Below are 12,830 nucleotides of genomic sequence, written 5' to 3'. Positions count from 1 at the left end.
TCGTTGTCACCTCTTCCCCTGCCAGCCCGATTTGTTCTGGTCTTCTCCTACCTCCAGTTTCCCCCACTCCACCCTACTTTCAGCCTGAAGAAAAATTCCGACCTGAAACAACACCAGTTCCTTTCCTCCAGTGATGATGCTTGACCCGAAGAGTTGCTCCTGCACTTTGTGTCTATCTTAAAATGATACTTAAATGCAAGAGGATCCATGCATTTAACTCCTTGGTATTCAGCCAAGAAATACAGCTTCTAAGTTACATTAAGGTAGACCACATAACCATTGTGAAAACAATGCATGAAAAAAAATCTCCACCTTCACTGGCCAAGCGTGAGCTCAAGAATTTTTAGATGATGTTAAAACATGCATTTAACATATTTGTCATTACAGGCCACATTCAGGCATCTCAAGAAATAATTGTATCACGTGCATGGGAAACCCCTGAAGTAATTTGCTCTCTTGCACGAACCACACATTGCATTTAATTAAATTCCTCTGCATGTGGCACAAATATATTACAAGTGTCAAGGAATTTCTGGGCCATTATACTGACTCAACACAAGAAATTAAAATTACAGATTCAAACAATTCAGTAGAAGAAAATAGTTCACAAGGCATAGATAAGACACAAAAAGCTGGAGTAACTCAGCGGGACAGGCAGCATCTCTGGAGAGAAGGAATGGGTGAAGTTTCGGGTCGAGACCCATGCTGCCTGTCCCGCTGAGATACTCCAGCTTTTTGTGTCTATCTTCCATTTCAACCGGCATCTGCAGTTCCTTCTTACACACTTCACACGGCATAAACAGGTCAGCAGCAATAACTCAATTTCAGCATTGTCTCTAACATAGTATCACTGATTGGCCCAGAGATGACTATACAATGCTCGAACAACAAACCTGCCTGAAGAAGGTAGGTGCTGGAATCTTAAATAAAACACTAAGTGCTGGAGTAACTCAGTGGGTTAGACCCATTAGGATCAGTGGAGGATGCTAATATGTGACACTTCGGGTCAGGAGCCTTCAGGCATTTCATGCCAGCTGCTTATTGGGCATCTTTCTCTTCCCCTTTTTTTTCCTCCCAATTTCAAAGACCAAATGCTTGCCCCTGAAGCAGGCCACTGCTTGATAGATGTGGTGCAATTGAGGTAATTCAACAGTTCCTTGCAATGTCTACACCAGCTTTCTCTAGATCTGCTTTGCTTGGCTACCATGGGATCTTTGACTGTGGGTAAATTGGAAGTACAGCAATTGTTGGGAAGATGAAATACTGACATCTATAAATGATAGACACAGAAAGCTGGAGTAACTCAGCGGGTCAGTCAGCATCTCTGGAGAAAAGGAATAGGTAACATTTCGGGTCGAGACCCTTCTTCATTGATGTTGGGTCCAGGAGATTGTGTACGAGGATCGATTCAGCCAACCAAGCTATAGCTACTAAGAAATAGAATTGCTCGACTATCTCAAAGCCCTGTCTGTGAACGGTTTATTAGTGTTTGGCTACGTGCATATCCTGAGGCAAATAAATTGAGTACAATAGTCGTTCATTGAATTGAGAATCCTAGGCTAAACCACGTTTGTGTAAAAGAAAATCCAGTGCAAGTTGAAGGTATACTGAATATCAGTTGTGGATGCCTTGAAGGCTCTAGTCTTTGTACATAAACTTTAAGATTAATGAACTATCCATCCTTCCAATACTTTATGTCAATTCCTGTGAGGAGGCAGTCTTTAAAAAGACAGCTAGAACAACTGGTAGGAAAATAGACTTCATATCTGGGGCAACGCCACAATATTGTTTAGCCTAAATTTGGATGGTTAATGGAACCATCTCCATACCATTACACACAACACTGCAAGTAATATGATCATGTGAATGCCTTAGAACCATATTATGTGGAGAGAACCAATTCTGGCACGCATCATTACAAGACTTCATGATTACTGATCAAAGGCATTGAGAAATCAATAAAGCCCATGAGCAGATCCCAATTCTGGACATTACGCATCTCACTAGTTGTTCCACAGAATAGTCACATACTCAAGCTGACTACGTCCATTTGAATTAGAATGAGAATTTGAGGAAAATTCAAATGCCCCAGACTAGGCCAAGCACACATAGGAAATACAAGCCATTTAAACAAAATCCAACATTTTAAATATAATACAAGATGCCAAAATAGCAAGGGCTCAAGAAAATAAGATAATGTCTAAATAAGATAAGATAAAATAAAATATCCAATGATAAAATGACACAGAGATAATAATAATAATAATAATAATGCATTACATTTATATAGCACTTTTCAAACACTCAAAGACGCTTTACAGGGATTTCTAGAACATAGAGAAGTGAATAAATAGATAAATAAGTAAACGAACAGAAAAAGGAGACAGAAGGTGAGGTGACCTTCAGTGCTGAACAGGTGAGACTTCAGTGATGTTTTGAATGTGGTGAGTGAGGAGTCTCTGACGGTTTGGGGTAGTGAGTTCCATAGGGTGGGAGCAGCGATGGAGAAAGCCCTGTCCCCCCAGGATCTGAGTTTGGTCCGGATGGGGGGGGACAGGAGATTGGCAGCAGCAGAGCGGAGGGTGCAGGTGGGAGTGTGCCTGTGGAGGAGGTCAGTCAGGTAGGATGGGGCCAGGTTATGGAGGGCTTTGTAGGTCATGAGGAGGATTTTGTACTGGATTCTCTGGGGGATGGGGAGCCAGTGGAGTTTGTAAAGGACGGGGTGATATGGTCACGGATCGGGGAGTGGGTGAGTAGACGGGCAGCGGAGTTTTGAATGTATTGAAGTTTACTGATGATTTTTGAGGGTGAGCCATAGAGGAGGCTGTTGCAGTAGTCCAGACGGGAGGTGATGAAGGCGTGGATGAGGGTTTCTGCAGCTGTGGAGGAGAGGGATGGACGGAGACGGGCAATGTTTTTGAGGTGGATGCTCAAACAACAGGAACAGATAAAGGTACAGAGGAAAAGTCTGTAGTCAGTATCTTGGCTAAGGCATTCCTGCATTTTTATTGCTTCATGATAAATGTACTCAACATTTGTTCGGCGATTTCAAAATGCCTCACTTTGTTTGCATCCTTGTGCAGAGAACATAATTGGAATTCCAAGAAAAAAGTCATCCTGGAGGAATGATCGTAATCAATCCACAGTACTCAGACATTCTAATTGCACGTCCAGAACAAACTCAGCCAGAATTGGTAGGAAAATAGACTTCATTTCTGGTCAGTCAAATTTAAATATCAGCCCCCCCACACCAAGCACACAACAATGAAATCTACTGGTCACATACTGAATACAATGGAAAATCTTACTTACAATGCATAATTCTTGTATTAAAATAAAATATTTTTCCAAGGCTTCAGCAGGATTGACTTGTGGAGTACAGGTACATTCCTGCACTGCAATTAAACAGTTTGCCACAGAAAACAATACCAAATCGGCCTTTTGTTCCAGAACTACCCATAGTGGCAACTTTGATCCTTCCCATCGAGTCACCACTTCCCATCGAGTCGTCTCCTCTAGTCACCACTTCATGGAGGAGTGGAGTGATCATTCTTGATGCAAACAACAAGAGAGATCTTCACGACGTTTCCGTTTAATTAGTCATTTATTGAAGTAGTAATACAAACAGATTCGTATTTCTCCCGTCATAGATTTGGTAAGAATTGTATCTTGCCAAGCTCCTCTCGTGTCTGACGCATCACATCACTGCATTCCCAATTATACTCATAATTCTGGCTCCACCCAGTTCATATATGCCCTTTATGTATTCATCTTACGACAACCCCCAAGTGTCCAAAAATAATACAGCAAGATACAAAATAATATAATATGCTAAGACAGCTAGTAAACACAAATGGCTCCCACACTACCAATGTAGATCTCAGAAACAAAATGCAAGAGGAACTCAGCAGATCAGGCGGCATCTGTGGAGGGAAATGGGCAGACATGTTTCAGTCTGAAGAAGAGTCCAAACCCAATACGTTGCACATCCATTTCCCTCCACAGATGCTGCTAGTCCACTGAGTTCATCGAGCATGTTGTTTTTGATCAAGACGCCAACATCTACAGTCTCACATCTCCAGGTAGAGTTCATGTATGCCCAATATCCACATAAATTCCATGTAAATTATATAATAGACATATTTCAGCAGAATAATGCATATTCCCAATACCAATAAACAAAGCTGTTTTTTATCTGCACAGAAATAGCAGTCTATGCAGCAAAGTTGTCCAATCCAAATCTTGCCAAAACCAGTTTCCGTGTGATTCAATCCTAATTTGTGGATGCACTGTCAAGATATTTTGCAGCCTTCTCTATTGGGATCAAAATCAGTGGAATTGGTGAGAAGATATTTATAAACTTGTCTTGCTGCAAAACCCCCTGACAATATTAAAAGTTATTGAACGAGATCTTAATTAATGTTTAATGCAATGGTCAGCAATGATCAATAGGCAGCTCTGACCTTTAAAAGATTAAGGTAGGTTAATCAATTCTCAGATATTTCAGAATAATAGATTTTACAATACAAATACATTTAAAAAAAGATGTTTATGAACATTTCTCAGTGTGACTGCTGGTTTATTGGGATGTCATCAGAACTATAGGGCACCAAGGACCTCCAATTACCAAAATCTTTTGTTGAATGTCACTCAATATTTATTTATTGACTTACTTAAATTTAATTTCTGAAATTTATTGATCTAAGGGATTGGTTTATAAACTAATGCCCAGTGTCGGAGGGAATGATGATCTTCAACTGCTTCAGTTTCATATTCTGTGGACTTCAGTAGTCCGCCCCACTCAATCGTGCAATAAAACTGTTCCTCCCGAGCAGTCCAGAGAGCAGCAACATTCACAGAACCAGGGTGGCACAGCTGTAGAGTTGCTGCCTCACAGCACCAGACCCGGGTTCAATCCTGACTACAAATGCTGTCTGTGCGGAGTTTATACATTCCCCCTGTAACCTCGTGGGTTTTCTCCAGGTGCTCCTGTTTCCTCCCACATTCCAAACACGTACAGGTTTGTAGGTTAATTGGCTTCTGTAAATTGTCCCAAGTGTGATAGAACGAGTGTACAGGTGATCGTTGCGGACTCGGTGAGCTGATGGCCCTGTTTCCACGCTGTATCTCTTAACTAAACTGATCAGTAAAGATTATCCTGAACAAGAAAAAAAAGGCTACTTATCTTTTAGTTCAGTTTGAAGACACAGCGCAGAAACAGGCCGTTCGGCCCACCAAGTCTGCACCAACCAGCCATCCCTGCACATTAACAATATCCTACGCACTAGGGACAATTTACACATATACCAAGCCATTGGACCTACATATCTGTACGTCTTTGGAGTGTGGGAGGAAACCAAAGATATCAGAGAAAACCACACGGTCACGGGAGGAACATACAAACGCCGTACAGATAGAACCAGGATCGAACCCGGTTCTGTGGCGCTGCACGCACTGTAAGGCAGCAACTCCACCGCTGCCCTCGATCTTCAACACCACCACTAATGCCACATCTTCTAAGCATCAACATTCTACTGCCACCAGGAGATGAGCCACTCTTCACCAGGATGCAGAGCAGCCAATGTCACATTTTGTAACATGCAAGAAAACATTTGAATATCAATCGGGCCAGAAATTTTCTTTTTAAATGAGCACCCCAGAAAAAAGATGTTGGCTATTCATGAGATGTTCAAAAATGGTTTTCCACTATTCATAGGGCTCTATTGAAGAGTAGAGTGAAATAATCGCCATTCCATGTGCAAGCAGACAACACGGAAGAATACCATTCTACAAAACCATATACTTCTTCAGATTCCCAATACACTACTTTGTTTTTTTCAGGGCGATAGGTTTACTTAATAAATACACAACTACATCGAAAGTATAAACGCATCCAACATATTTCTACCAGTGACAGATTCAGTTACAAATACAGCGCATTACCAATCTTAAAAAAAAAAAATCCTACCATAAATCTGTGTCAATAACCAGGCTCCAAATTTTGAAATATATTTTCTAGATAATATTGATCAAACTACAAAATAAACCCAAGTTCATAATCAAAATAGTTCTGCGGAGCACTGTTAAATGTCGAATGACTAATCTTTTGAATTGATTATTTAGTTGTGCTTCTATATTTTTGCTTATAAAAGGTCATGATCGCTTCCACTACCATGATCTGTCATACAGTATTACCTGGCCAAAATCCTGCAGAGGCTGAGAAAATGTGGTCCTTAGTAAATCTTGGGAAAACGAAAGCCAGCGTCTATGCGCCCCACCCCCAGACTCTGAGCCAACCTTCAGTTTCAAAGCCCTCTGCACCCACTAAGTCTGTTTATGTCCATGTTCTCTTCCCCACAGCCTTCGGCTTCTTCTAACAAAACCCTCACCCATGCATTTGTTACCTCCAGACGAGACTGACCATTACTTTAGCCCTCAAAATGGAAAGCGGTGCCATGGTATACTCCATTATAGCATCACTATATATCATTATGTCATTGCCAGAGCTGATTATAGCAGAGATGGTAATAGCAGAAAGCATCTCAAGGGGATAGGAAATTTCCCAGATTTGGCTTGATGCATTCAAAACAACACCAAACAAAGACAAAAGGAAACAAATAAAATAAAATAAATTTATGCTAATATCAATCAACTGTATTAGTCCTGGAAACAAAAGGCAACTTTAAATTGCGATTTTAAGGTCTAATTGTTGAAAAATTGAGGTGCAGATTGAGAATGACCAAGGAGGGCAATAAAACTCTATCAAATAAGTTAACAATGTCGTTGAATATGTTAAATATGCTATATGCACACAGTTATTATCTTGTCTTACCTAATTCTTTTAAGTTCAGTACTATGTATTCCTATCAATGAATACTGTGTTCTCCCACAATAGCATTATATGAACGAAACAAGCACATAGAAATGCAAGGTGTCTGTAATGAAAACTTAGATTTGCAAACATAAAACAGCACAACACAGGTACAGGCTCTTCAGCACCCGATGTCTATGCTGACCATAATGCAGAATTAAACGAATCCCACTTTAAAGTAATCCCAACTATGTATAATGTCTATCCATAAAGAATAGACAATATATTCTTATGTCTATACAAGGTCATAAGGGATAGGAGCAGAATTAGGCTTTTCGGCCCATCATGGCTGATCTATCTCTCCCTCCTAACCCCATTCTCCTGCCTTCTCCCCATAACCCCCGACACCCATACTAATCAAGTGCATTTGTACTTGTAGGTCAGATTAACATTTCCTTAACTATTCCTTTTTTGGGAAGATAGTTTCACTAGCAAGGCCAACCTTATTGTTTATTCCCAAGTCTTGCAATGAAACGGGCAAAAGTGACTGGCATCCACTTTATACATAATACCTTCTATGGATATGTTTTACTGTGATGGATGCATCAATTGCAATGAGTAATATGTATTCACTTGTAGAAATGGATCTGAATCAGCAAGTTAAATCCACGTAGGAGCTGTGTCATTGAGTAGTGTATAGTACCTTTGTCTGGAATTTCTCATTTTAATGGTCAGGGTGATTTAATTTGCCTCAAGGTATTACTGTGTGCATTGGAGCATGGCCAATATAATTAATAGCTGAAGTCACAATCCTTGCTGGCACATTCACATTATCATTGTAGAAGTGTTTAAAACTAGTAAGCATTGGAGAGAGAATACTAAAAAGTAATTCAAAGGACAGTTTGTGATTTGAATTTCATCCAGATAAAATTATTCTGGCTGTCAATCCTCAATTTGTGTTAAATATCTCACTTTGACAAATCTATAGACCAGTTTTGCACAACTTTTCAGTCATGGAAATCAAAAATGTCATTGAACATTTGCCAACCATATACAGCAATTAAAGGACCATGCCACACAATTGACACCATCTTTTGCAATAACTCGATATAACTACAGTTCACTCACACTAAGACATTAGTAACACACTTCAAATTTAATGATCTGCACATTTCCTAACAATCTAAAGTAAATGTTCAAGAAAAATGCACACCATGTTTGTAAATCCCACCTCGGAAAGTAGTTTGTCCGTGATAAATTAACCTACACTTTTTAGAATTGCAACACAATTTACATGTTGTAACTGGTAGGTTTTTTTTAAACATGATAGTTCACATAGCTAACAAGCTCTTGGCTCAACTATTGGTTCAATTTCCCTTCTGTCAGAAAAAATTGGATTGCAATGAAACTCTAACCTCATTTTTACCATTTAACATTCCCGCTGGAACATTTTTGGCTCAGGAGAATTGCAAAGCCTGTACACGCATTAACCCACTGTTTGCAGATCAGTCTTACCAATTACTGCAGCAATGTTCTAGGACTACCAATTCCATCCTCATTTAAATTAGAATGGTTTTCAAACAGCAGCACAATTGGACCATTCTACGATTTATTTCTAAAAAAAAACTTTAAAACACCATATATTTAGTCTGTATAAAAACTTTTTAAAAAATTTTTTTTCCTAATATTCCATTATATCTCATATTTTTTAATGAACGTTTTTTCTTGTAATTCTTAGACCGTTTAGTTCAATAGTGCTCCAAGGAAGTTGAATGCACCATCATACTTGGATCAACTCATGGCTAAAATATTAGTTTTCCACTTTGGAAAAGCGTTTACATGAGAGAGGCGCACGGTGAGAACAAGAGATACACGCGTTGGGATGGGGAGAAAAAAGAGAAAGTAGGGGGAAGAGATAAAACAAGGGGAGTATGGTTTGAAGAAAGAAGAAGGCAGTGGAGCAGTAGAGTGTGTAATGGTACAGAGTAAAGAAAGGGGGTGAAAAGATATGGAGGGAAAGAGTGGAGGGATATGCAATGAGGTGGGCCTGTGAGGAGAGCAGCAAGGAGAACCAGTGCAATGGGTGTGCCAGGGTTTCATATGGGAAAGCAGAGAATGTGAGGAGCGAAAATGTGCAGAAAATGGGATAAACTAAAGAAAGAGATTGATGTACAAATAAGAGAATGCCATGTGCATGACATGAGACTAGAATTTGTTTTAGTATACCGAGAATTTCTACCATTTATAGGTCACATTCAGCTGTTCCCTCTGTCAGACTTCTGTTTGTACAATTTCAAAGTGCTTTCTAGACTGGAAGATTTATATACTTTAACCAGTGCAAAATTCCTGAATTTAAATCAGAGCAAGATTACCAGTTAGGGCATTGAAGTCAACATTCAGATGTCAATACACCTTGAACTAAGTTATGCAAACAACCACATAAAAAGGGATCAAGTACATATATGGAAACACCATAAACATGTAGCCACAAGAAACAACCATTTCAATAATTTGATTTGATACCTATATGGAGTTGTATTCTGTTTCTCGTGCATAAACACTTGCCCATATCTGGTCATGATGAACAAATCTTCTTTGCACTTTAAAGATCATAAGGGCAGATTAGTAACCAAACTTTATCCATAAAAGCACTTGGATTTTCAGCATTGTGATAACATTTAAAAGGAGCAACACAAAATTACCTAAACTAAAACTGGTCAATTCATAAATCGTTCATAAGCAATTCATTGTCGAGAACCTTTTGGAATCAACACATTATTTCGGATTTATCCAAAGGTAAAATTCGTGGACTAAAAAGCCAACACTTAAAAGAACAGAACATTTACTTAACCTTTGAGGAATCAAAGCAAATACACAGGAAGTATGTAACACTACTGGAGGGGATATTCACCAATTCAGCACACATTACATTTTAATGCCAGCCCAAACATTTGCCTCAGACTGCAACATACGTGTTGTTGGACACAAATTAAACAGGATTTGGGGTGACAATGACCTAATCTGGTCCATACAAAGAAAAACAAGGGAAGGAGCTGCTCGTCGTCTCCCCAGAGAGACGGGATCGGTTTACACTGCCAGTTCCCAGTGCACTGGAAGTTTCAGTCTTTCACTAATCCCTGTGCATTCCTGATATGCAAGATTCACTCTGGAATGCGTTTTCGATACCGAGATTTTAAGATACTATTTCGTGTCGCACTATCACCTCGAGTTACATTGATAACTTCGGGTCCCTTCAAACTTGGGGAAAAACTCTGCTGGTTGTGAGCGCTCCCCCGGCCCCAACGCGAAACACCGGCAGGGTGATTTCACGGGTCTGCATTGAAAACGTGAACCCATGTGGCCCTGACCTGTCGGGGTTACAGCTTACAGCTGAACCAGGTTTGACTTCACGCCTCGCCTCCGCTTCCAAACGCCTCCAGCACTCCCTACAACACAGGGCGTGCTTTGAAACCCTCCAAGAGTGATCTGCGATTCCATACATGCAAAATGCAATTACAAGTGTGCGTGTTTGCCGCCTCGAATCGTTTGCACTCGCGGGATGACGGCTCGCAACACAATTTTTTTAAAAAAAAACTTTTTAAACTTATTTCACCACCAACAGCGTCTGAAGCGGGTAACACGCAGGGAGGGGGAAGACATGTCTCTCTCACCCTGGACATGGTTAAAGGCTTGTTGAAGTCCTTTCCTCCCTGCAGTCTGAACCCCCACGGAGCCGGTCCTTCCAGGGTCACCTTGTACAAGTCCATCGTTGTTGTTGTTGTTGTTGTTGTTGTTGTTTGGATGGGGGGCACAAAATAATAACAACAAAAGAAACAGAACTTAAAAGTTCGCCGCTTGCTTAAAGAGCAGGTTGGGGAACTTAGTTTGGAGGGAGGAAGGAGGGGGGGGGGGGTTAAGGAGGGGGGCTTTGCAGGAAACAAATTTGAGGATTGAAATAAGGAGGACGATGCCCGTGGAGAAGGAGAAGGGGGAAGGTATAACCGTGCAGCAACTACTCGCTTTATCCCGCTGAGAATGACAGCTCTGCACTTCGAGGCTATATAAGGCGTGTAAAACTACACCAACAATTTCAGCACTTTTTTATGACTCACGCCAGGGAATTCAAAAACGCCACACAACACGTCACTGCCATTTCCCGTCCAGTTTTTTTAAAAAAGAAAACGAAGCAAGGGAGAAGATTAAAGCCCCGGCGGCGTTTGCAAATGCAAACCGCAGAGGGTGTGGGAGACGACTTGAGACATTGCTGCCTCCCCCTTCTGCAGACTGCGGGCAGTCTGGGTTTTTTAAACCCACACCCCACTTCTTTACCACCCCCCCACAACAACAAAAAAGCAGGCAAACTTTAATGAATGGCAATAGACTGCATTAAGTTTGTTGTGCTGGTTTTGAAATCTTAAAATATCTCATTTTCAATCAATTGAGAGAAACTTGCCCGTTCCAACAACCCAAAGTTACGACACAGCTTATTATCAGTGTAGACATGTATTGCAGGAAATCCGATGAAATTGGGATGCAACTGAACTTTTACATCAGATGGCCAACTTGTTCCTCTTCTTTTGTTTGTTTAACTGCTCTGATACTACCAATTACTGATCGGAATACTACCAATTTCCTGAACATCGACCATATACCGCTGTTTCTACATGAAACAAACATCACACCCAGCAGAATCGACCATAACAAGAAGTGATAAACATGAACAGGCGTGTCCAATAAACACACAGAGCCACAGGTACACTGAAATCACACCCCACACAAAGAGATGCATGTGGCATCTGAAGTAGTTATAGATCCATCGAAGAAATTAGGGAAAAGTGTACTTTTAAATATACCTAATAGCCAAGCAATGAACGTTAAAATAAAGCATTGTGTATTGAATAACAGAGGGCCCAGGTGAATTATGCCACTTCTCCTGAACCTTGATCTACAAATCACATGCCGAACCTACCATTCATTAGCACAGCTCCACCTCTGAAAAGCAGCAGCATACTCAAATTTCCCAATTAAACCGGTTTCCCCATGTCTGCACAGATATACCGAGGAATTCAGGAGCAATGTTGTTGTCCTCAGATATTTGTTTCCACCTTAAATCTGCTTCATGACAGCATATGAGTTGTGATCTTACTCAACAGGTCCACAAACATGTCCAATCTCAATGCAAAAAGGACACAAAAACACTGGAGTAACTCAACGGGACGGGCTGGAGAACATGGATAGGTGACCTTTCGGGGTCGTGACCCTTCTCAGAAGGGACCCTTCTTCAGCACTTCCTGTCTTTCTTGGTAAACCGGTATCTGCGGTTCCTTGTGTCCACAATCGCAGTGCAGACCAGTTTCCCTCGCCTAGACAGTGAAAGGCTTGTGTGGGGTTAAAAAAAAACTTGCATAGTGGTACCTGCTGCTCCCTTCACTGCTCTTAGTTGACATGAGGTGAAAATCATGTCCAATTTTCACCTAAATAGAATCTACGCTGTAACTCAAGGGGCAGCTATTCAATCACAGAGTAGTGGCACTTGAGAAACGAGACAATGACATTCACTGCGGCAGTCCATGGAGAAATCTCTCTCGCGTTTTCATAATCCACTTTGTCTCCTTTCTAAGACAGTCACAATGACAGCCTTTCTGAGTTCCTCTCAGATGTGAGAGATAGGTTTGTAAATTTTAAGATTAAAGTTCTGCTCCAATGAAGTTTAGAACTTCAGCTGGGAGACTGTCCACTCCTGATCTCATGTTACTTTTCAACTGGCAAATGGTGAGGGCAAAGCCGCTTCAGATAGTCTGCTGTGGAAAGGCATCAAGGAACCTCTATCAAGGACAAAGTCACAGATGAGAAATTCTTCAGTGTTCAGATCAACAGGAGTGCTAAGGTGTGGCATCTGAAGTAGTTATATATCAATTGAAGAAATTAGGGGGAAATGTATGCATTTTAAATGTACTGAATAGCCTACCATTCCACCAGGCACCATCTATCTCTCTGTCCTTCATAAGTTTTTCACCAT

At 40.7% G+C, this 12,830-nt stretch overlaps 1 protein-coding gene across 3 annotated transcripts in view; it reads right to left on the bottom strand.

Annotated features, from left to right (window-relative positions):
• Nucleotides 1–10,846, bottom strand: part of pdlim7 (PDZ and LIM domain 7) — a 125,445-nt gene extending 114,599 nt beyond the window's left edge. For all 3 annotated transcript variants that reach the window (XM_078411091.1, XM_078411093.1, XM_078411092.1), the window contains exon 1: nt 10,483–10,846. In XM_078411091.1, coding sequence (XP_078267217.1) covers nt 10,483–10,578 — 96 coding nt within the window. In that variant the 5' untranslated portion in view covers nt 10,579–10,846. The remainder of the gene's footprint in view (nt 1–10,482) is intronic.
• Between the last annotated feature and the right edge of the window lie 1,984 nt (nt 10,847–12,830).

The sequence above is a fragment of the Rhinoraja longicauda genome, chromosome 14 (assembly GCF_053455715.1).
Source record: "Rhinoraja longicauda isolate Sanriku21f chromosome 14, sRhiLon1.1, whole genome shotgun sequence".
NCBI lineage: Eukaryota > Metazoa > Chordata > Chondrichthyes > Rajiformes > Arhynchobatidae > Rhinoraja > Rhinoraja longicauda.
This window is presented reverse-complemented; position numbering and strand designations above follow the sequence as displayed.